Source organism: Camponotus floridanus, unplaced genomic scaffold (assembly GCF_003227725.1).
Source record: "Camponotus floridanus strain SB8 unplaced genomic scaffold, Cflo_v7.5 scaffold24, whole genome shotgun sequence".
Classification (NCBI taxonomy): Eukaryota; Metazoa; Arthropoda; class Insecta; order Hymenoptera; family Formicidae; genus Camponotus; species Camponotus floridanus.
Genome location: NW_020229370.1, coordinates 2011300 through 2035550, shown reverse-complemented (window position 1 = coordinate 2035550; position 24251 = coordinate 2011300). Strand labels below are relative to the sequence as shown.

Genomic DNA, 24251 nt, shown 5'->3' with positions numbered 1-24251 from the left:
TTATCTATATATTATAAACAACCATGATTTATTTTAAAATATCAAGCTGCATGTTGTAAATAATAGAATTTTAAAAAAATTAATTGTATGAATTATTTTCTATATTATATTCCATATAACATATTCTTTTCTCTGAAAAATCTAGCAACGTTCTACACAATTCTACATTGCAACAAAAAGAAATTTGTGTGTGTGTGTGTATGAATTGCGCGCGTAATAGGGTTTGTTCTTTTTAGTTGCACTATTGCACTAGTGCAGTAAGTTTGAAAGAGATAAACATACTTTCTTTCACTCTAACTAATTGCACTAGTGCAGCTAAAAAAAAACAGGCCCATAGGCCGGTCTTATATTTAAATCATCTTAAGAACTCATTCAACCAATCAAATAGCTACAATGCAGCTATTGATTGGTGGAATGAGTTCTTAAGATGATCTTAAATGTAAGACCGGACTATGAAGGGAGCGTCCCATTTGACCACGTTGCGATTGACCACAGCCAATTATATCGACCTGTGCCTAGGGTAACCAGCAACGATTAACCAATCAGAGAGTCCTATTTTGAATTGGCCAATTGGCGACGTGGTCAATCGGGTGTCACCCACTATGAATACCGGCCATCGTCTGCTAGAATCTGCGCATGCGCGAGTTTTCTCGCGTTTGCCGTAAAGATAAACAAGCATCGCAATACGTCAACATGGCCTCGGTCTCGTTAAATACGCGGAGTAAAAAGCACTTTTTGGGTGTACCAGCACCTCTGGGATATGTTGCTGGTGTTGGCCGAGGGTAAATTTTTTCCATACATAATATATAATTATAAATATCCATGCAACTACCGAGTGTAATTATAATAATCCGAATGCAACATATAGTTAACCTCTCCTTTTCCTCACAGAGCTACAGGATTTACAACACGATCTGATATCGGTCCCGCTCGAGATGCTAATGACGTTTCGTAAGTAAAAAAATACACTCCTTGCAAGAATAACTTGATTAATGTGATATTTTTTTACAAGTCATTATCATTTGTATTTTGAATGTAGGGATGATAGACACGCTCCACCCACGAAACGTGCAAAGAAAAAGGAGGAGGAGGAAGAGGATGAAGAAGACTTAAATGATTCAAATTACGATGAATTTTCAGGATATGGAGGTTCTCTATTTAGTAAGGTGAGTAAAATTATTATTTTTTTTCTCATGAAATATTAGAAATAATAATATTTCAATAATATCAGGATCCTTATGATAAAGATGATGAAGAAGCAGATGCAATTTATGAAGCTATTGATAAACGTATGGATGAGAAACGTAAGGAATACAGAGAAAAACGGCTCAGGGAAGAACTGGAACGCTATCGTCAAGAACGTCCGAAAATTCAGCAGCAATTCTCAGACTTGAAGAGAGAATTGGTTAATGTATCTGAAGATGAATGGAGAAACGTCCCTGAAGTGGGAGATGCTAGAAATCGCAAACAGCGTAATCCAAGAGCAGAAAAATTTACCCCATTGCCAGACTCAGTCCTAGCAAGAAATTTAGGGGGTGAAACATCCACTAGTATTGATCCATCTAGTGGTTTGGCCTCCATGATGCCAGGTGTAGCGACACCAGGTATGTTAACTCCTACAGGAGATCTCGATCTCAGGAAGATTGGACAGGCCAGAAATACATTGATGAATGTCAAGCTGAATCAAGTTTCCGATTCAGTAGAGGGCCAAACTGTAGTTGATCCAAAAGGATATCTTACAGATTTGCAGAGCATGATACCTACTTATGGTGGTGACATAAAGTAAGTATGATTATTGCATATTTAATTTTAAAATTATATATTCTTATCACAATTTTCTTTTATTTTGATAGCGACATAAAAAAGGCCAGATTACTGTTAAAATCCGTCAGAGAGACCAATCCTAATCATCCCCCTGCGTGGATCGCGTCCGCGCGTTTAGAAGAGGTGACGGGAAAGGTTCAAGCAGCAAGAAATCTGATAATGAAAGGCTGCGAAGTAAATCCCACTTCTGAAGATCTATGGTTGGAAGCTGCGAGACTGCAGCCGCCAGATACGGCAAAGGCAGTGATAGCACAATCGGTGCGACATATTCCGACATCTGTTAGAATCTGGATAAAGGCCGCGGATTTGGAGATGGAGGTAAAAGCGAAAAGAAGAGTGTATCGAAAGGCTCTGGAACATATCCCGAATTCAGTGAGATTGTGGAAAGCGGCCGTCGAATTGGAGGAGCCCGAAGACGCACGTATCTTGCTTAGTCGTGCGGTTGAATGCTGTCCAACTAGTGTGGATTTATGGCTGGCTCTCGCAAGATTAGAGACCTATGATAATGCGAGAAAAGTCTTGAACAAGGCCCGAGAAAATATCCCGACAGATAGACAGATTTGGACCACCGCCGCGAAATTGGAAGAGGCAAACGGCAATAAGCACATGGTAGAGAAAATCATCGATCGCGCTATATCCTCGTTGAGCGCCAATGGGGTAGAGATCAACAGGGAACATTGGTTTAAGGAAGCTATGGAAGCTGAGAAAGCGGGAGCAGTGCATTGTTGTCAAGTTATCGTCAAAGCTATTATTAGTTTTGGAGTAGAAGAAGAGGATAGGAAGCATACATGGATGGAAGATGCGGAAACTGTAAGGCACAGTCTATTGTTTGTCTATCTAATAAAAATAATACAGATGAAAATTAATGTCTATACCAAATAAATATGTATATTTTGTTGCAGTGCGCTCAACAAGGAGCATTGGAATGCGCGAGAGCTGTTTATGCATATGCATTAACGACATTTCCTAGTAAGAAATCAATCTGGTTACGCGCGGCTTATTTCGAAAAGACATACGGTACACGAGAATCTTTGGAAGCTTTGCTACAAAGAGCAGTCGCTCATTGTCCCAAGAGTGAAGTGCTCTGGCTGATGGGTGCTAAATCCAAGTGGTTGGCTGTGAGTAGAGATTTACGTGTAAAACTTTAATTCTAATAGAGAATCTTTACTTATCTTTTTCCTTCAACCTCTTTTTTCATTTCAGGGCGATGTGCCAGCAGCCAGAGGTATCTTGTCTCTAGCGTTCCAAGCTAATCCAAATTCCGAAGAAATTTGGCTGGCGGCAGTGAAGCTCGAGTCCGAAAATTCAGAATACGAGAGAGCGCGACGTTTATTGGCCAAGGCTAGAGCATCCGCTCCGACGCCGAGAGTAATGATGAAAAGCGCTAAACTGGAATGGGCTCTTAATAATTTGGATGCGGCATTACGTTTACTGAAAGAAGCTCTCGACGCTTTCGATGACTTCCCTAAATTGTGGCTAATGAAGGGCCAAATTGAGGAACAGCAGGGTTATTTAGACAAAGCGATAGAGACATATAATCAAGCGGTGAGTGAATGATTTTTTTACTAACTTAAGATACACAAATGTATACATAAGAAAAGTATCATCTTCTTTTATATTCATACAGATCAAGAAATGTCCAAATTCGATACCCTTATGGCGTCTGCTGGCGCAATTGGAGCACAGGAAGAACCAAGTGACTAAGGCACGTTCAGTTTTGGAGAAAGCTCGGCTCAAGAATCCTAAAAATGCAGAATTATGGTTAGAAGCTGTACGGAATGAATTAAAAAGCGGCGGCGCGCGCGATATGGCAAATACGCTAATGGCTAAGGCGTTACAAGAATGCCCTACCTCGGGTCTCCTTTGGGCGGAGGCAATTTTCATGGAACCACGACCTCAACGAAAAACTAAGAGTGTAGATGCTCTTAAAAAATGCGAACACGATCCACACGTTCTTCTAGCAGTATCAAAGTGAGTTAACGTCTATTTGAAATATATAAAAATTTATATCAACAATTATATAGAATAAAAACAAGAATTGCAAAGATTATGCAAATGTAATTAATCTGTTACAGATTATTTTGGTGTGAACATAAGATTTCAAAATGCAGAGATTGGTTTAATCGAACGGTAAAGATAGATCCGGATTTAGGAGACGCGTGGGCGTATTTCTACAAGTTTGAATTACTAAATGGCACCGAAGAACAGCAAGAAGATGTAAAGAAGAGATGCATTGTCGCGGAGCCTCATCATGGTGAAAATTGGTGTAAGGTTTCCAAAAATATAGTAAACTGGTGTCTGAGTATAGATCAGATCCTAGTATTGGTTGCAAAAGAATTGCCCATTCCCATATAAAATAATATAAATAATTACTTTTGACATCAATTAAAAACGATTACAAAATATTCATTAATGTATGTTAGTAATGGGTAAGTTTGTAAATAAAGCTCAGAGAATCGATTAATTTTAATATTTGTATATTTGTTTTTTCATATTATATGTTAAAAGAATATGTTTATAATAGATTAATGCCATATATAAAAAAATATATATTTATTAATATTCTGTAACATGATTAAATATTGCAACATTTTATCAATGCACATAGAATTATTATTTTATTTATGATTATATATATTTCTGACACATGAGAATATGTACATAGAAAAATTAGAAATTGTATAGTCATATATGATCTATATATATTGGATGAAGAATTATTTAATATAATAATATATATAATTAATATCTATTTACATCTATAATTAATTAATTAAAAAAATATTTATATATTGAATAGAGATATATTGAATCATTATCTCGCATGACATCAACATAATAGCGTTTTCGAATGGTCGGGTTTGATTCGACGATTCGACCTATGAATGTATGGTTACATTCTTCAGAAGAATGGCTGTGATTGGTCAATGATGTCTAGTAAAGTACCCCGGGTCGGATAATCTAAACATCGACATCCAATAGGAGAGTTGGTTTTCTAGAAATAAAATAAAAGTGTCACTAGTTATCTAGTGACTCTACATCTAGTGACTAGTTATCTAGTCACTAATTTCTATTGGATATTACTCTACCTATAGGTTGACTGGTAAAGCCGATCTTGAATATTGCATAATCAGTGGCTGAAGATAGGGGAAAAAAAAGAGAGAAAAATGCAGAAACGTAGACCAGAAACAGCGCCATCATCGCGGTCAGTTCCGTCCAGTTCCGTCGGTTCTACAGGCGCGGCGCGATCTCCTAATTTGATTATCACGATCCCCCTGCACCTGGGTGTCCGCGTTCGTGTCCGAGCGTGACCGAAGCAACGCCGAAGTAGAGCCCCGTCCCGATAATCGGCATTCCCGCCGATCGCGCGCGCGTCCCGCGATGGCGTCCGCCAAGAGAAAGCAGGACGAGAGGAACCTGAAGACGCTGCGGGAATTCGTTTCGCAGCCGGGCAACAAGCAATGCTTCGATTGCAACCAGCGCGGGCCGACTTACGTCAACATGACGATCGGCTCGTTCGTCTGCACTTCTTGCTCTGGTATGCTGTAAGTAACTCTCTGCCAGCTCTCGCTTCGGGGTCACCCTTTCGGAGGAGAAGCGTTTCCCTCTGGTCCCGGTCGAGTCCGAGGCCAGACGTGCCCTCTCCTTCCTCGTCGAGCCTGCACTCGGAATCCGGGACACCGTGTTGCGTACTCGATTGTACCCCATCCTCGCGTCACCGAGCGTGTGTGACATTGAGCTGACAAATGTCAACGGCTCGATGGGAAGAGGGAAGTAACATCGCAGTTGTCATCCCAGGGCTTTAACTCTGATTCGAGTTTCCCCGCAAAAAGGAGCAAACTGGAACGGCCTAAACACAATGGCCAAGTCTTACGGGATCGAGCGCGATAGCGAAATGGTCGAGTCAGCATTCAAATTGTTGAAATCGCGAGTCGGTTTGTCTATAGCGTTCGTTTCGCGTTCTAAATCGTAGTCCTGGCCACTGTTGATGTAGGAGCTATAAATAGAAAGAGAGGGAGAAAATTTTCTGACCGTCAAACGCGATCGACGATATACGTGCGATCCTTGGAGAGAGAGTCTCTTATGTAGGACATATATAGTCTTTATACGAAAATCGCTTTGGGCGACGTACACGTGTATAAGCTTCTTTACATTTCATTATATATTGTTGCGATGCGGAGAAGAATAAAGAGAAAGAGAGAGAGAGAAAAGATGAGAATGCTCTCGCTCCAGTGAGTCATCGCGCTAAAGGTCCGCGTATCCACCAGTCAGGAAGTTGTCGCTATCAGCAGCCGTTGACGTTCTCTCTTTGTGCGTAATCTTAAGTTTATCAATGGTCAAAACGTTACACACACGCATCAATCCGTGCGTGAATCGCGCGAGAGCGGAAAACATGAAATGTATCATTTTTCTTTCTCTCTTTCTTTCTGTCTCTTTATTTTTTCTTTTTTCATTTTTTCCTTTTATCTCTAGAAGAAATCAAGATCGTTGATCGCGTGATACGAATGCGATTATCGACTCGCGCTCTTAATCGGCGCGTCGCACGAGGTGGTCGCACGCGTCCGCGCGCGCGCGCGCACGTGCGAATTTTTAAATCTCGTTACTGCATCGGCTTTAAGTAGGTATGCGTCCTACGCCGCAGAGGCACGCGAGCCGTTATTACGCGTCACGAAATATTTTAATCATTTGGAACGTTAAGGGAATTATAGAATTAAATTATATATATATATATATATATATATATATATATATATGTATATATATAAAATAGAGAATTGTAAGCTGAACAACGTTGGGATCAATTTTATGTCGCAGTTAATTAAACGCGAGCATGCGCTCATGGATTTTCCGTATATTCCTTTCCCTTCTTTTCGTCTTTTTTTTTCTTTGCATATTTTTTCTAATAAATTCAGATGAGATTTAAATAAAAAAATTATGTATGTATGTATATATATATATATATATATATATATATATATATATATATATAAAATAGAGGATTATGGGCTGAACAAAGTTTGGATCAATTTTATTGTCGCAATGGTAATTAAATGCGGGCATGCGCTCATCGATTTTCCATATATTTCTTTCTCTTTTTTTCGTATATTTTTTCTAATAAATTTAAATGATTTAGATAATAAGAAAATTATATATATATATATATATATATATATATATATATATTATATATATATATATTATATATAACATCAGATATGAAGTACTTGACATTTTGAAATCTTTAAGAATTTTTTTTTCTAATTTTAAATCAAGATTATCACGGTACAAAAATATCTTCGTAAGAAAAATATTGTCGGGAATTTAATTGAAAAATTATAGATACTCAGAGTTGGATGAAAGCATTATTGCTTTCTGTATACATATTACATCAGACATGTGAAATACGTGACGTTTTCAAGGCTTTAAAATCTTTAAAGATCTTTTTATAATTATTCAGATCATTGTAAAGATTATTATAAAAACATATTTATATATTACTATAAAATAAAATATTTTTATATTATTATAAAAATATATTTTTATTAAAAATATTACCGAAAATTTAATTAAAAATTATTATATATTGCATATTCATAATTAGTTGAAATCATGTTGCTATTGTGTATGATTATATTTACATGGGTGTGTTTGTCCATTTAAAATTCTTATTCGTGATATCACGACGAGAAATCTACGATCTCTACAAGTTCTTCTTTGTATTTTTCAGACGAGGCTTGACTCCACCTCATAGAGTGAAATCAATTTCCATGGCAACATTCAGTCAGGAAGAAATAGATTTTATAAAAGAGCACGGTAACGACTATTGCCGAAGAGTATGGCTAGGCCTAATGAACATGAACCCACCGCAAAACTTGGACACCAAGGACGAACAAAAGATGAAGGACCTAATGAGTGCCAAGTACGAGCTCAAGAGATATTACCTGGACCCGTCGATCGCGAATCAAAATAATACAACGCAACAAAAATCATCTTCGAGCAACAGTAGCAGTATCCCGAGAGTCCCAAACTCGGGGACGCTGCCTGCGCCAGTCAGTCAGAAATCAATCGATAATGCGGAATCGAGAAACAACTTGAACAACTCCAATAATTTCTCCACGGATTTCGTCGCCGATTTCAGCAAGGTTCCTTCCGATCCCTTTTGTCCTGCGACAACCAATCACTTTAGCCAGCAGCCGATCGCGCCGCAGCCGACCTTCTTCGCCAACTTTGACAATAATCCAATCTTCAATAATTCGAATAGTGAGTATAATTGGCGTTATTTTCTTGTCGGAATCGAATTTAAATCGATCGTTTAATCTGATCAAACGCTTGTCTTATAATGAACAATTTTATTATTGAGGTGTGGAAACGTCCGCAATGTTTAATCAGGTCGGTTCCACGATGAATGGGGCGCACGCGCCACCCTCCGAGGATCGTTACGCGGCACTCAAAGACTTAGACTCGCTGATGAAGCAAACGCAATTGAAAGAGGAGACGGCAGGAATGCAATCTACGTGGAATGCAAATAATACAAATGGTGAATATTACCTTGCGACAAGAAATAAAACGCTGAGTAAAGTTTCAATCAATTATCATCAATTTGTACACTTAACATTATATAATCGGCTTCGAAGAATATAAAAACTAATTAATTGCAGCATCGAACGCTACGTGGAGTATAGGAGTAGGTAATAATCATCATGTCATTTCGAACCCGTTCACGGGTGGAGATTTATGGCGGCCGTCTGCGAACGTAATCAACAATAATAATACTCAATCCGTCGATAATTCTCTGTGTAATTCTGCGAATCCGTTTAAATCAACTCAGTTTGCTGTAAATAATGGTAAGGGTTTTAACATAATAAAACACGCATGTACATACGCATTTTTTTACGTTAAAATTCCGTTAAAAATACAAATGCTACATAACTTTTATGTAGCGAGTTTATTAACGTGTGTATGTTTATTTAATATGTTTCGTACAATTTTCTATACATTTTTTATATTTAATTTGTAAAATATGCACTTCATTTTTAAAGCAAAAATAGCTTGGAGATCAAAAGGCATTAGAGATAAGAAATGCCGTGTGTTACAAAGTTATATCCCTGTCATTGCAAAGTAATTTTAGTTTTGCAGTTTTAGTTTTTGATTTAATAAACTTGAAAAATAAATTTTCAGATTCACAATGGACAACTACAGCTAGTAACAGGGATGTACTCCAATTGAGTCAACTTATGACACCGTTAGCAAACAAAGTATGGCAACCGACAGTTCCAGCCTATCATGCGAATCCATTCATGGTAAATGAGTTTAATAAAAAAATCAAGAAATTTTCATTCCATATATTCATATCCATTTTTGGTTTCAGGTGGGCACGGGAGTAAGTAATATGACGAGGAATTCAAACAATCCTTTCTTATGATTATGTACGCTAATAAGCTTTTAACGGAGTTACGAACAAACTAAATGCAAAACTAAAATATTTTAGATTTAGGCAAATTGTTATATATATATATATATATATATATATATATATATATATATATGTATATATATGTATATATATATATATACACATTTATATATATGTATGTACATATGTATACATATATATATCTATGTGACCTTATTGGCAATTAGTGCCATTAACTTCTATCCCCAGGAGCACCAATCTCATCTCTATATAAATAAAATAATACTTTTATTTATGAATATAATATACACGTTAATAAAGAGATTAATATTTGTTACTAAATGCGTAAATATTACTTATTGTAGCAGTAGTTTTTTCACTCCAGTTTCCTGAGAGATACTTTCAAATAAACTAGACAAATTTTTTTCTTTTTGAGTATTATTCCTAAAAATAGAAATATATATCTAGAAAAAAAATGTAAAAAAAAAAATAAAATGATTATCATAATATAATCTTAGTCCTAAGAGAGAAATGTATATTACAGATATCTGTTATATCAAAAATGAATAATGAAAGTAAAATCGAGGATATATTCTATCTCTTTTTTTATGCACACTTACATACAGTTTATTTACTTAAAAACTTCTAATAAATACAAAATCACAAATGAACACTTAGTCTTTGTTATAATTGAATACCGATAGATCTAGAGTAAGGATCGACTTAATCGTTTCATAATTGCATGATAATTAATTATTACTTGATCATTACACTTGCGCAGTCTATATTATATGCAGTTGTAATATATTATTAATTGTAATAACATGGTCGGTTCGCGTATTACAATTACATATGAATATAAAGATATAAGCCTTGTTGTGTTGTCAATTAGTTTCACATAGTTGCCATATTTATGTTTCCTTGTTCGTTTGCTGAGTAGTCTGGAAGCTCCGAGGAGAATGTGTGTGTAAAAGATTCACTTAGAGTAATAAATTATATTTATATATAGATATATGTCACTGTATAAATGGAAAAAACAATCGAGAAACACTAATATATGAGTGTAGACCAATTATATTAATTGTTATGTATAAACGTACGAGATGTGTATGATGATATTGATATTACTAGGCAGGCGTCGCGTATCTTAGCGATACATCTGAAAGCGCATGGACTGTCTTCTTCTTCTTCTTCATGGCACGAATTCATCTAGCAACCGTTGCTACTGGCATTGCCTTTTGGTAATGGGCGTACCAAGTACAACTTTTCACCTTGCTTATTGGTGTAAATTGGCGCCCTCTGGTAATGATCTACAAGCTGGTCTAATGTGTGGAATTTCCTTTGACCGATGCAATATAGCGCTCCTTCCACGTGTACCCTAAAGTGCTTATTACGTCCTGGTGCTTTCAAGGATACCGAATAATCGCCCATCTAAAAATTGACAATAATGAGCAAGCTTATAATGGGAAACAATCTCATATGTTTTTATTACATATATATTTTATATTTTTATATTATATCCATTCTTTATGGGGTATAATAAACTAGAGCAATTATATTTCTAAATTTTTAGTAAATTTCCAAACATTAAATTTTCCTTATACAAATATTCTTTAAGCAGAACTTGACTTTTAATTATTTATACATAAAGTAGCAAAATAAGATAAATAGAAGGACACAATGTAAATATACACAGATTAGCTCTTAAAATGTAAACTTTCGACTGGGATATAATTTATTTCGGCAAGACGTTACTAGAGTTGACTTAAACGTGAAATATTTTGATTTAAAATATTTCATTTGCGACAACAATCGCATTCATCTTTTACTCACGTTGGTTTCGCTATCCCTGATTAGGAAATCTCCATCGTGGCCATGTTGATTGAGCAGTGTATCGCATTGCGAACGTGTAATACTACCATAGTACCAGGGTTTACCGACGAGATGCGGCCGATCACCTGGATCCGGCCTCCGTTCGAGGGAATCTCCTTGACTTATCTCACTGCTCGTCATACCGCGTTCGCGATACGGTTGCGTCAAGTATTCGCTGAGCTCTTGAAGATAATTGCGCGGCACCAATCCGACCTGGCCCTGGCTGTTTCTCGCCTTGTACCATTCCGGATCCGCCGGTGGACGATCGAGGATCTCGAGACGGTCGCCTTTCTCGAACGATAACTCCTGATCATTGTTGGACGAGAACGAATAAAGAGCCACCACGATATCGAGTACATTCTCGGCCATCGCATACGTGTGCAGCGTGTCGTCGGCATCGCCCTCCTCCTGGGTGTAATTCGACGGAAACCAGCCAGCTTGGGTGCCGCTTTGGCCTCGCCACCAACCATCGTTGCTCTTCTCGAGTATCAAAATTCTAGTGCCCTTCACGAGGGATAGCTCGTCAGCTTGCTGTGCCTGATAATTATACTTGACAACCGCGGTGCCGATCGCTTCGCTCGGATCGGCCGGTAGACGTCGCGCCATGATGGGTGACTCAACCGCACGAGACGGCGAGTTACTGGATGGCAATGTCTTAGAGCCGGAACCCTTCTTAACTTTCTTCTTAATACTGTCGAACAACGAAGGCTTCTCCTTCTTAACATAGTTGCTCGGCACGTATCCCGCCTGTCCCCTCGCACTTTGCACTCGCCACCAATGTTTCGAATCGTCCAGTAATAGATAACGATCATTCTTACGTAAATCTAGTTCCTGGGCGCCCTGTGCACCGTAATCATATTTGGCGACAACGTAACATACGTCGTCTTGACTCGTCTTGCCTGAAATATATCATGATTATTATAACACATATTGGTAAAAAAGCTGCATGAGTAAGAAATCATTGTGTTCAATTAATTTCTTCTCTTCTTAACGCCAATAATATGTATAAATTCAATCATCACTTTCATTGCGCCTTATTTCATTTATATAATTTGTAAATATTAAGAATAATTTATATGTATTGTATAACTTAGTGAAATCATTATAACAAAAGATCATCAGGTTGATGTACTACTTTTGATAACAGAAGAAATAAAATCAAACTTACTATTCTTAATTTCATCACTCTACTTACACACACACACACATACACGCACAAGTACTATAATTGTTTGTATAGAAACAGTAACATGTACTTTATAATTTTATGTAACAAATATCACGATCGATATAAAATCAATAATTTATACAGTAATCAATTATGTAAATTAAGTATAAAATTAGATGCAAATGAATAAAAGTCTCGATATGTCTTTCGAAAAGTTTGTAAAATATGCATAGGACTAAAATTATAAATTTATAAAATATATACATGAATTAAAAATTAAACAAATTATCATCAAGGTAATAGACTTATATAGACCTGATGAACTTTATCGATACCTTGAATAAAAAGAAATTTACATACAAAGCAAAGCATACGAAAAAATAAAACGTACCATGCTTCATGGCTGCCATGTGCGAAAAAATAAATACATATATATGTATATATGTATGTATATATATATATATATGTATATATATGATGTGTATATATATATATATAGATATATATATACGACGATATATTATATATATATGTATTTAAATTTATATGTACAGCTGAGAGTGTGGCGTGAGTAGCTGCTACTCACGTACTACTTCAATAAATCTTAAGTCTTGTACAGAGTCGATGGCGTGAGTGCAGCAGGCATTGATTACTTTATTTTTGCTTTTTTTTGTTCAGTGCTGATGCACCTGCTGATTTCTTTGGTCAGAATCCATTGTTCTCAAGGGTAGCGCAAGCAAGTGCATTACCAACACTTTGGAAAAAATAAAATAACAGTCATTAGCATAAGATTATTAGACAAGTTTGATAAAATTTTATTTTTTTATCATATTATATTTAAAATACATGTTAATATGCACATTAATAGAGTGAGATCATTTAACTTTTCACAGAATGTAACATTTGTAAGTTTTATAAAGATCCATAATAATTCTATGATTTCACTTATATTAGTAACAAATATTCAGAGATATTTGAATGTGAAGTCACATAGTGAATATTAAACAGATTTCTATTTTGATAAAAATGACAAAAATAATGACAGATTGTTACACTAAGCGACTCACCCTATATATATGCCTATTTATTTCTCAAAAATCTTTATCTCCCTAAATGTGCAATATATTTCACGATTGGAATAATAATAACATTTGTTTGTGATAAATATATATTCTAATACCAAAATTAGTTGAACTTATATACATAACTCAAATTAATAATTAATAACATTGAAAACCAACTGGGAAACTATCATTAAGCAATGCATAAATCAATAGCTACATCTTAGTGCTTATCTTTCATTCATAAATTAAATAAGTTAATGTAAAGATATCCTTTATACAAAGTACATGTGATCTGTATTCTAGTATTATATTACATATATGCATGCAATATAACAAATATACAACTACATATATATACAACTCAAGCTAAATATAATCTGCGTGAAAAATATGTAACTCATATACTTGTCAATATTCAGTAAAACTTTTGTAAGAGCTTTATTGAAGCAAACCTGTCATGAGCAATCAATTAAGATTTAGAATACAAGTGCATTTCTTGGACTAAATAAAAGTACACTCGTATACACAATAATGTGAACATTTCCCGGCCTCCTTCTCCTCTTTTCTATCTTGTACGTCGAGAAAATTTTCTCAATATCCCGAGAGGAAGATGTACGATCCAAACAATTTAATATCGATTGAGAGAGGAGAAAGCAATTCGGCATCGAAAAAAAAACCAAATGTCCTATATAAGACTGAGTGCATGAAATAAACCGATGACGCTAAAACCCCAGCTGACTCGAATTTTGTCCCTCGTAAACACCGGACACATAATCCAAGAAAACGCGACGAAGAGACTCGAGGAAAAATATGAAATCATCGGTGCGAATACGAGGCTCGTGTCGCATATGCGCATATCGAAGTCACTTCCACGTTCGTGTCAACGAAAGCGCCGGCGATTCTCTCGGAAAGGGACAATACCGCCGAGCGAAATTCATAGACATGGCACAAATGACTCTAAGCGAACGAGCGATCGCTGCTCTAAAAGGCTCGTCTGCTCCTCTCTCTCTCTCTTTCTCTCCCTCTCTCTCGAGAGAAAGAGAAACAGGCGAGAGACGTGACACAACCTATGCGCTACGGATCGTGCGAGGAGCGCAAAAAGCGGGGAAACGTACACATACGAGGGTCGGCCGGACTTACCGATTTTTAAACTTGACATATTCCTGCATAAAGCTTTTGGGATCTTACGTCGTTACAGGGCTTGTTTTCCCCCACCCCGAGCCGCAGCCATGAACGACCGGAGCGGTACCTACGTACCGGGGGGGCTCGTGTGCGTTTCTCCGTCACTCTCTCTTTCTCACTCTCTATCTCTCTCTCTCTTTCTCTATTACTGACAGAAGCGGGGGAATCAGGAAAGCAGGAAAGCGCCACGTTCCATCCGCCTTCGATCGTGCTCGTTGTCGGCGAGAAGAGGCGACCGCGCACCAAGAGACCATGCACCGGGTGGCCCACGAGCGATCGGATGGTGTATCGCACGCGGATCACCGCCCTTGCAACTCGCGCGAGAGCAGACCCGAACCCGAAGCGTTCACGGCACTGATTTGCGGCCGCGCGACCCCTCCCGCACGAAGGACAGACCCACCCTTAGGCCGAAGATGCATGTATGTATGTGTGCGTATGCATGTACCGGGGGTACGCGGCGTATCCATCGGTTGGCGTCACGAGCCCTCCGTCCGGCCGGGCCGCCCGCCGCGCCATCTCGCGACGAGGACTCGATACTCTTTCGGGTAGAGACCCTCTAATAAGAGACTGGTCATCGAGGGACCACTTTTGATTGGTCCGCCATTTTTAGGTAATTCACATTCAAATTTTAATTGCTCTATTTTGAATATAAATGATATTTATTAATAATAAATATTATGGATAAATGGTGAAATTTTAATAATGATCTATATATATAATATTCATTATTATAACAATGAAATTTTAATTATAATAATGAATATTATATATAGATAATATAAGAAAATATATATATATATATATATATATAAATTATAATAATAAATTTTATTTAAATTTAAATATTAATAATATTAAGATTATAAATAATAATAATTAAATTATAATGATAAATTTTATTTTATTTAATTATTAAGTATGACAAATTATTTTGACACATATTTTTTAGAAAAATTTTAAAATTAGTATTTTTAAATATTTCTATAGTAATATAAATATTATAGAAATACTAAAAACTAATTTTTTTTAAATTTTATAAATAATGTATGTCAAAATAATTTTTTCGAGTACATTCGGCGTTCTTCCTTTCCGTCGTTTTCCCCTTTTTTTCCGATGCCATCTAGGTACTCGGGATATACACCGTGACTGTTTGTTCCGCATCGTTGGCAGCTCTGCCGTCAGTGCTGCCCCCCGCGGAAAGATAAATTTGAATTCGAGATAACAGGTAACGTATCGTCCGATTTGTTTTTCACCTGTTGCGCTCGCCGGATTTTCGCGTGTGACAGTTTGTTCGTTCTCAGAATGATTGACGCGGCTGACGTTTCGACGGAGGATGGAAAAGGTGAGGAAACTGTCATCTGAAGTCTCGTTTCGTTATATTAATAGTAAATATGTATCTCCGCGTTCTCTTGTGCGAACAAATCACGGAATCTCTATAAATACTCGTTAGTTTCCGAGGGTCAGTAAATATTATAAATAAATTAATAAATTTTACACTTATGCACGTATAATTAATTATAATATGCACGTGTATGTATGTGTGTGTTGGCTATTTAGAAATAGCAGAGATAAATAGTGCTTTGGCACAAACATTTCTGTGACATTGACATTACAAAGAGACAATTTAAATGGACGATCCATATTTATCTTGTATGATGTATTCTGAATACTTACGTTTGCACAAATGCATTTTAGAAGAGGATGTGGGAAAATCTGTGGAGAAGATAGATGAACAACGCAGAAAAACACTGGCATACGAGTATCTCTGTTATCTGGAAGGAGCAAAGAAGTAATATATTAGTACAATAAAGATATATTTTAAGTATAATTTTTCTAAAGTAAAATGAAATGAGTAATTAAATGAAAATTTCCATTTGCAGATGGATGGAAGCTTGCTTGAGAGAATCGCTACCACCGACAACTGAGTTGGAGGAAAATCTCCGTAATGGAGTATATCTGGCTAAGCTCGCTCATTTTATTGCACCTAATGTTTTATCATTGAATAAAATCTATGATATTGAACAGCGTAGATACAAAGCTGTAGGATTACAATTTCGTCACACTGATAATATAAATCATTTTCTGAAATGCTTGGCATCTATGCAGTTACCATTGGTATGTAATATTTAATATATAAAGACCATATAAGTAGAGAGTTTAACATTATTAGTATAATACAAATATATATTCTGCTTATATTGATATATTTATTGATGTAATTGCCTTTTACAGACATTCTTACCGGAAACAACAGATATATATGACAAGAAGAATATGCCACGAGTGATATATTGCCTTCATGCCCTTAGCACACATTTATTTAAATTGGGAAAAGCACCACCAATGCAAGATTTGTATGGAAAAGTAAATTTCTCTGGTATGTATTCTCTTCTTTGTTCTCTGCAATATTATTTAGAAAATCCAAGGATATTAACACAAAATAAATACTAAATTGTGTGAAAGACAAGAAGATATTTATAATTATATTCTTATATAATTTTATAACAATTATTGTTTTTTTTTTTAGATGAAGAAATAGATGCAGTCAGTAAAGAATTGCAGAAATATGGCATTCAACTACCTCCTTTCCAAAAAATAGGAGGTTTATTGACAAACAGTATTGCTACAGACACAGCTGCTCTTCATGCTGCTGTGATTGCAATTAATCAAGTTCTAATAGATAATGTAAGCTCGTTTTATTTTATTTATAAAGTAATTCTTTTATACAAAATAAATTGCATGATATCAATTAATTTGTATTTCCAGGATAATGATAAAGTTCTCTACACACTTCAAAGTGCAGAGGCACAATTAAATAACATCAAACCTGTTTATATCAAAGAATATATCGAAGCATTATTGGCTGCTAAAATTGCAAAAACAGAGACATCGCTAAACAGAGTATGTGATTGTACACTTGCATAATTTTATATGTTTATATTCACATTTAATACTTTTTATTAATCTTTCATTAATTTCTCTATTGTTGCAATGCTACTCAGTCCCTCAATGACAGTTATGTAGCAGATGTATATGATGAGCTATTAACACAAGCAGAAATACAAGGACACATTAATTATGTGAATGGTGAATAAATATTATGAGATTTAAATTTTGATAATTATTGCAAAATTGTATTTGACTTAGTTTGTTATGATAAAATATATTTCAGCTTCCTGTGCCCTGAAAGTCATTATTTCATCTGTATTGCATAATGATGCTGACTTAATAGCTGCTTTAAGGGCACTAGTATTACCCTTTAAGGTATAGGAAGATTATATTGTATATTTTCGAATATAACTATATTTGTATACAGACCTTTAATTAATGTTATAAGTATTATTTCGCAGAATATAGCTTCTGAGAATGTTGAAGATTACAAGGAACAACTCATGCTGGTATTGAGGGAAGAGCCGTGCAATGACATATGTGCATCTGAAAATATTCAATACTGGATGGATACATTTCAGAGTGCGATTGACAAAGGAAACGAAAACGCGCAGCGACGCCGCAAACGTTAATATTATTTAACAAAATTTCTATAAATAATTTCTTTTAAATGGATATTGAATAGAATCCCAATTTATATTACAGGAGAAAACACTGTAAAACTGCTGAACATGGCTTTAGAATCTGCAGATCAAGAGAAGTTTTATGAAATTTTGCAAAGTCCATATTTGGAAATATCTCATTACATTGACGAATATGCGTTTCCATTGTATTATCAGGAGATGAAAGACGATCGTATAGAATCTCATGTAAGTTTATACATATGTAATCTTTCTTAGAAATAAGCAGTGCAAAAATCTTATGCAATATGAAATTACATTTATTTTATATGAAAAGCTTCTATTTTTTTTTTTGTTAATTGTTTTAAATCTATTTAATTACAAATTAAGTATTGATTAATTTTTTGTCCACAATTGAGCGAATACAGAATATTAAGAAGCTCATATAATAAATTAATTTATGTATTTAAAAGTGTTTCAATTTTGATTTTTTGTAAAATCTAAAAATTCGAAAATTGAAATCATTTTTCTCAAAATTCAACAATATAAATAAATACTATTATTTTTTTATTTATACTGTGATGGCAATTAAATTTTCCACTAATAATAACGATTTTGTTTCTGACAGACTGATCTCACTTATAATGACATAGTGACTAGTGTACGTTTGCTACCCCTTATAGCTGCTATTACCAAAGCAGTAGACATGGAAAATCCAGATTTCGTGTATGAGAAGCTGTCGAATCCTGATGTATATTTGCCTGTAAGTATACATAAAACTATTATTATCTTTACTAATATATATTGAAACAAGCTATATTTTAACATAGTACTATAATGTCACAGGGATTGGACGAATTTAATAAGATAAAATATGCTCAGACACTAGCGACGCTTCGGCAGGTAAAGCTTAAGACGTTCCAAGAATGTTCTTTATTAACATATAGCGATATTCAACAATGTATCTATTCAGTGAATACAGAATGCGACGAGGATTTCGAAGGTACAATAAAAATATTGCACTAATGATATATATGCGACAACATTTTTATATATTAATAGAAATTAATATAACTTTCTTTGAACAGTTATAAAGATTTTACAGCAGATAAATCAAGCTGTAGCAGCAAACGATCATGAGACCATGATGAGAGCCTTGGAAATGATAACCGATAAGTGTAATATACCCAAATTTTCGCACGATCCTTTTCTTTGTTTGAATAGGTTGAAGAAACGTTTAATTGAAAAGAAATCTGATGGATCTGAATTATGGTTGGATGATATTGAAACTGTAGCAAAGACAGTTGCATCAGAAATGGAACAAATCGAAAACAGTACGTCGAAATCGATCACAATCGTCGATTACTAAATTTATCATGTAATAGATAGACATTATTTTAATTTATTTGATTATATATATTTATAGTGACTAAATTTCTGTACAATATCAACACTTATGTACAAGACGATAATATGACTGAAGCTCTTGAGTGCTGCAAAAATTTTGATGGGATTAAAAATTTTAAAGATCTTTCCAAAGAATATCAAAAGAGATGTTTTCTAGCATTGCAACAATTACAAAAGCGGAAGGTATAGGATACTTTTTTTTTATAGAAAATACAATATATATTTTAATACATAATTATAATACTACTAAATATATTTTAATCATAGCACAATATGTATAATTGTCCATACACGACCAACGAGAAAAATGAAATCTTGAAAGATAAAAATTATGCATGTTATTATCCTGCAGATATTAAGAAAATTCATCATCTCACCATAAATGACATAAATGTATGTATGTGTTCTTTCTGAGTTTTATGCTTAATTAAAAATATACATCGCTAATAATCCTCCGTTTTATGCTTATAGGAAACAATTGAATCTATTATAATGGAAACAGGTCAGAAAAATTATACGGCATATGATGAAAAATTATTTATTAGACTTCAAGCTGGGATTAGAGGATATTTATTACGTAAAAAGATTGTTGACAGATATGCTTATATTAATGATAATATAAGAAGTATAATCATGATACAAGCATGGTGGAGAGGCATCAGACAACGTAAACAATATCATAAATTGCTGAAAGAAAAAGAATTAAATGCATTACATCACAATCAATTATTAAGTGCAAAAACGAATCATAAAAATAATAAATTACATCAGAATAAGTTATCAAATATTAAAGAAAATAATAAAAATGATAAATTAAATCGATATAAGAAACAGGTATATAACCACATTCAATATAGAAACACAGACTTTTCTTAGAATTTAATTTTTGACCAAGTATTTTAATAAATTGCATTTGTTATCATAAATTACAATTTATTTTTATAAAATGCTTTTAAATTATAGGAAGACAAAATAATAAAGATACAAGCTTTATGGCGTGGCCGAGCATCCAGAAAAGCTTTTCACTCGTTACTGCGCTCAGAGAAACCGTCATTTCCTGTAGTCAGGCATTTTTCGACAGTATTAGGTTTCAGTGCAGAGGATTACGACAAGGATCTAGAATTACAAGTATATTTTCACATTAATTATACATATTACTGTATTAAATTTGCTTTCATGACTGTTTGTTTTAGAAATTGAAACACGAGGTCGTTCAATGTATAAGGCACAATCAGAATTTATCAGAGCATTTGAATAACATGTATATTAAAATAGGATTATTAATACAGAACAGAATAGCATTACAGGTATATTTCCTCCAGAATCAGGTCCATTTAATCAATTATATAATCAGAATTTTAACTAAAACATCTTCCATATATTTATGTAGGATGTAGTAGCGCATGGAAAGAGTCTGGATACTCTTGCGAAAGAACAAAACGTGAACAAAAATCAAAACACATGCGATCCCGCCGCAACACCACAGAAGGGTCTTAAATCGTTAACGAAAGAAGGTCGTAAGATGTTGGAGGGTTATCAACATCTGTTTTATGCATTGCAAACAAATCCGCAATATTTGTCCAAGCTGTTATATTTACCGCCTAGTAACAAATCCAACAAATTATTCTTGAAGAACATTATTTGGACACTATTTAATTTTGGGTCGAACACAAGAGAAGACTATTTGTTATTGAAACTCTTCGGTTATGCATTGAAGGAGGAAATCAAGTGCAATTGTCATCAGCCTTCCGACGTATTGACTGGCAAGCCGCTGGTTCGCGAGATGGTGGTTAACTATGCGAAACAGTTTAATGGTCAGGCATCATTGAAGCAAATTGTTGGTCCATTGATCGAGAAGGTTTTGGAGGAAAAGGATTTATGTATGGAGACAAATCCAGTAGATATATACAAACTCTGGCGAAATCAGCTGGAAATGGAGTCTGGCAAGTCTCTGGATATGCCTCACACGGTGTCTCAGGAGCAGGCGCTGAAACATATCCCGGTCCAGGAATTGCTCACAAGAGCGATAAATCAATTGAAAAAGATCTCTCTCGAGTTTCTCAACAGAATAACAAAGTCCCGTGATTTGATCCCTTATGGGATGTTATATGTATCAAAGATCCTCTACGGTTCACTGATGGAGAAGTTTCCGTTTGCTCCCGAAAAAGATATCTTGAAGGCTGTTGGTAATTTGATTTATTACCATTTCATTAATGCTGCAATTGTAGCGCCGGATACCTTCGATATCGTTACGTTGCCGGTTGATAGATCCTTGTCCTCCTGCCAAAGGAAGAATCTAGCCAGTATAGCTAAGGTATTGCAATTCTCCACTTCGAAGAAGGGTTTCGGTGAGGAGGCACCGCACTTGGAATGTTTGAACCCCTTTATAATTGCCTGCCATGAAAAATTTAAAGACTTCTTTCGATATTGTTGTCAAGTGGAGGATCTCGAGGACCACTTCAACATTCATGAATATACGGAGGCCACACTTATACAAAGTCCAGAGATATGCGTATCTTTGCAGGAAATATGCGAAATACACGCCTTGATGTTGAGATACGAAGACATGATAGCGCCGGATCCATCCGATTCTTTGCACGATTTGTTGGATGATCTTGGTCCGGTACCGACTGTAGCATCGTTACTAGGAATATCTAATGCAGTGTACGAGACAAATTTAGCGCGATATAGTAAGCAAGAAGTATGCCTGGTATTGACGAATAAATTTCAAGTACCACGAAATGACGACACGAATCTGAACAATCTCTTCGTGAAGACAAAAGAGTTGCTCGTCTCGGTTATTTCATTTTTAAAAAAATCAACTCTGATAGAATCTTTGGAGATCACTTCTTCTCCAATGTGCGCGAGATTCGATCATTCATCCATGTCGGCGACATTTCGTGAGAGTTCGTCTATAAATGATTGCAAGATGCAATTGCGTGCATATCTCAACAAACTCGAGCTAGAAGGATGGGTAACTCGCGCGGACGGTTATCAAACAATCGTGACCGCGATAGCGAGGGATATTTGCAACAAGAACAAGTATCGCGTCGCAAGAGACAAGGAATTGCAGACGCTGCGCGCAACCAAGATGCGATTGGATGAGAAGACGAGATATTATCAGGAGCAAGTCGAATTCTATAACGAGTACATAAGAGGTTGCCTTCAGAATCTGCACAGAGGGAAGAGTTCACTTCGCGCATATCGAGCGATGCAGAAGGATACTCATACTTTGAGCAAACTGCGAACCAAAATGATGGTCAAGTATTCTGCCTGGAAGCTGCAAGAGAAGGGCGTGCTGATGGAAATCGATCAGACACTGAGTCCAACGGAAATGAAAAACGTAATATTTGAGATAAGCCCGACAGAGCGCAACGGCGTTTTCTCTGTGCGCTGCAAGTTTATGGGGGTTGAGATGGAAAAGCTCGACATTAGTATACAAGAATTGCTCGAGTTGCAATACGAGGGTCGCTCCTGCATGGATATGTTTGGCAGAGCGAAAGTCAACGTAAACCTACTCTTGTATTTATTAAATCGGAAATTTTATGGCAAGAAAAATTGAAGGAATTACTTTCATCGTCGGCGCGTCCTTCTGTAACATCGCCAAAATTCAGAAGAAAACGCGCATTAAAACGTGCAATTAATTGCCAGCACGTGTTCAGAATGCGGGGATAGTATTTTATCATCATGACAAATAATTAAAAGTATTCTTTTATATTTCCAGATTATTTCCGTGGTCGTCAATACACTTTAATACGCAAAATATATACATATAATATGTGAGATATAGAAGTTTATATGATAAGTTTTATTTTTCCATCAAAATGAGGCAATTCAAATTGTTTCCTCTTCGCGATTCTGCGAGCACAAGTGTTATTTACGATGAATAGAATAAGAGAAATTGATATATTTTATAATTTTATATATCTTCTAGATATTATTTGAAAGATATATATATATATATATTAGCTTATCACACCGTTTGTATCTATTTTTTATTTCACGCGATGTTTTTCTATTAATCGAATAGTTTATGAACACTGCTAATGTGGTATTTTTATAGAATAATTTCACAAATCATATAAATTCTTTATATAATGTGTGTCTCTCTTTTTAAGAGCAATCTATCTAGTCTGTGACACAGCATGCATTTTGTAAATAATTGTATACGTGAATGTTCAAAATATCGATACAAAATCGAATATTCACAAATACAGTTATAGTATTCGAAATATCAATGCAACGGAAATTTGACAATGATTGTTTAACATCATGTATATAGAGTCTGAGTAAATTTATTCAACTCTTGATTGTGAGTATGTGACTCTGCAATGTAGATGTAAGAAGCTATTATTTCAAATTAAACTTTTGATCGATATTGTAATATACGGTTTTAAGTCTTGGCAATAGAGAAAGAATAAGTTATTAATTGTAATAAATATGCGTTTTATGCTTTATTTTAACCATATTACGCGTATTTTTTCCATATGAATTTGAATTCGATTATTAATCAAAATATTTGAACAAACATTCAAAGATAATTAAAAATTAATGGAGAATAATTTAGCTTGTTAATACATATATCGACAGACAATAAATTAGTATTAATTTTAAATAATAGATAGAGAGCTACTAAAAAAACCTACAATTTCTCTAAAGATGCTATTTATGTAAAAAAACTTTAAAAGTTTAAAATTTTTTTCAAAAAAATAACATGCTGTAATTCAATGTTTTTTAACGAAATAGTTTTTAAATTTCTATAAATAAAACAAATTCTTTTTTAATTCTTTTTTAATTTTGATTTATATCTT

The 24251-nt window shown here is 35.0% G+C and overlaps 4 protein-coding genes across 8 annotated transcripts; 3 read left to right on the top strand and 1 right to left on the bottom strand.

The window, feature by feature from the left end:
* The first annotated feature begins 666 nt into the window (after positions 1-666).
* LOC105256964 (pre-mRNA-processing factor 6) lies at positions 667-4294 on the top strand. The gene is made up of 9 exons (XM_011267274.3): positions 667-782; positions 892-951; positions 1040-1166; positions 1232-1782; positions 1854-2634; positions 2727-2942; positions 3028-3369; positions 3452-3795; positions 3900-4294. Exons 1-9 carry the CDS (start codon positions 694-696, stop codon positions 4177-4179), a joined length of 2790 nt encoding a protein of 929 aa, XP_011265576.1. The 5' UTR covers positions 667-693; the 3' UTR covers positions 4180-4294.
* A 711-nt stretch (positions 4295-5005) lies between these two features.
* Positions 5006-9344, top strand: LOC105256965 (arf-GAP domain and FG repeat-containing protein 1). Of its 2 annotated transcripts, none has more exons than XM_011267275.3 (6): positions 5006-5369; positions 7553-8085; positions 8186-8362; positions 8484-8669; positions 9004-9125; positions 9194-9344. In XM_011267275.3, exons 1-6 carry the CDS (start codon positions 5206-5208, stop codon positions 9245-9247), a joined length of 1236 nt encoding a protein of 411 aa, XP_011265577.2. In that variant the 5' UTR covers positions 5006-5205; the 3' UTR covers positions 9248-9344. The 2 variants fall into 2 exon arrangements, with proteins under 2 accessions (XP_011265577.2, XP_011265578.2); XM_011267276.2 differs by having other exon boundaries at positions 5007-5362.
* Positions 9345-9808: 464 nt separating this feature from the next.
* Positions 9809-14930, bottom strand: LOC105256967 (cytoplasmic protein NCK1). 3 transcript variants are annotated; one of them, XR_003122866.1, is made up of 5 exons: positions 14483-14930; positions 12670-13032; positions 11072-12009; positions 10339-10669; positions 9809-10217 (listed from the first exon to the last, which is right to left on the bottom strand). XR_003122866.1 is itself a non-coding variant. In XM_025408902.1 (4 exons), the coding sequence occupies exons 2-4, from the start codon at positions 12686-12688 to the stop codon at positions 10448-10450; spliced, it is 1179 nt and encodes a 392-aa protein (XP_025264687.1). In that variant the 5' UTR covers positions 12689-13032; positions 14483-14930; the 3' UTR covers positions 9809-10447. The 3 variants fall into 3 exon arrangements, 2 of the variants coding, with proteins under 2 accessions (XP_025264687.1, XP_011265583.1); XM_025408902.1 differs by having other exon boundaries at positions 9809-10669; XM_011267281.3 differs by lacking the exon at positions 12670-13032 and having other exon boundaries at positions 9809-10669.
* A 118-nt stretch (positions 14931-15048) lies between these two features.
* On the top strand, positions 15049-23906 carry LOC105256966 (ras GTPase-activating-like protein IQGAP1). Of its 2 annotated transcripts, XM_025408901.1 has the most exons (21): positions 15049-15134; positions 15649-15749; positions 15826-15866; positions 16220-16313; positions 16405-16639; positions 16757-16901; positions 17052-17209; positions 17291-17425; positions 17527-17611; positions 17697-17788; positions 17875-18040; positions 18119-18282; positions 18662-18796; positions 18880-19036; positions 19122-19367; positions 19460-19623; positions 19708-19833; positions 19912-20274; positions 20404-20568; positions 20634-20747; positions 20831-23906. In XM_025408901.1, the coding sequence occupies exons 3-21, from the start codon at positions 15827-15829 to the stop codon at positions 23000-23002; spliced, it is 4956 nt and encodes a 1651-aa protein (XP_025264686.1). In that variant the 5' UTR covers positions 15049-15134; positions 15649-15749; position 15826; the 3' UTR covers positions 23003-23906. The 2 variants fall into 2 exon arrangements, with proteins under 2 accessions (XP_025264686.1, XP_011265580.1); XM_011267278.3 differs by lacking the exon at positions 15049-15134 and having other exon boundaries at positions 15586-15749.
* The last annotated feature ends 345 nt before the right edge of the window (positions 23907-24251 follow it).

What these genes read in the sequence shown, in the direction of transcription:
- LOC105256966 (XM_025408901.1), top strand. Translation starts at nt 15,827, where the DNA reads ATGATTGACGCGGCTGACGTTTCGACGGAGGATGGAAAAG. An exon ending in CATCTATGCAGTTACCATTG is followed by an intron (nt 16,640 to 16,756) that starts GTATGTAATATT and finishes TGCCTTTTACAG; the next exon opens with ACATTCTTACCGGAAACAAC. An exon ending in CACTAGTATTACCCTTTAAG is followed by an intron (nt 17,789 to 17,874) that starts GTATAGGAAGAT and finishes ATTATTTCGCAG; the next exon opens with AATATAGCTTCTGAGAATGT.
- LOC105256967 (XM_025408902.1), bottom strand. An exon ending in TCAGGGATAGCGAAACCAAC is followed by an intron (nt 10,670 to 11,071) that starts GTGAGTAAAAGA and finishes GTCAATTTTTAG; the next exon opens with ATGGGCGATTATTCGGTATC.
- LOC105256965 (XM_011267275.3), top strand. Translation starts at nt 5,206, where the DNA reads ATGGCGTCCGCCAAGAGAAAGCAGGACGAGAGGAACCTGAAGACGCTG. An exon ending in ACTTCTTGCTCTGGTATGCT is followed by an intron (nt 5,370 to 7,552) that starts GTAAGTAACTCT and finishes TGTATTTTTCAG; the next exon opens with ACGAGGCTTGACTCCACCTC. An exon ending in TCAGTTTGCTGTAAATAATG is followed by an intron (nt 8,670 to 9,003) that starts GTAAGGGTTTTA and finishes ATAAATTTTCAG; the next exon opens with ATTCACAATGGACAACTACA.
- LOC105256964 (XM_011267274.3), top strand. Translation starts at nt 694, where the DNA reads ATGGCCTCGGTCTCGTTAAATACGCGGAGTAAAAAGCACTTTTTGGGT. An exon ending in GTTGCTGGTGTTGGCCGAGG is followed by an intron (nt 783 to 891) that starts GTAAATTTTTTC and finishes TTTTCCTCACAG; the next exon opens with AGCTACAGGATTTACAACAC. An exon ending in TAGAGACATATAATCAAGCG is followed by an intron (nt 3,370 to 3,451) that starts GTGAGTGAATGA and finishes ATATTCATACAG; the next exon opens with ATCAAGAAATGTCCAAATTC.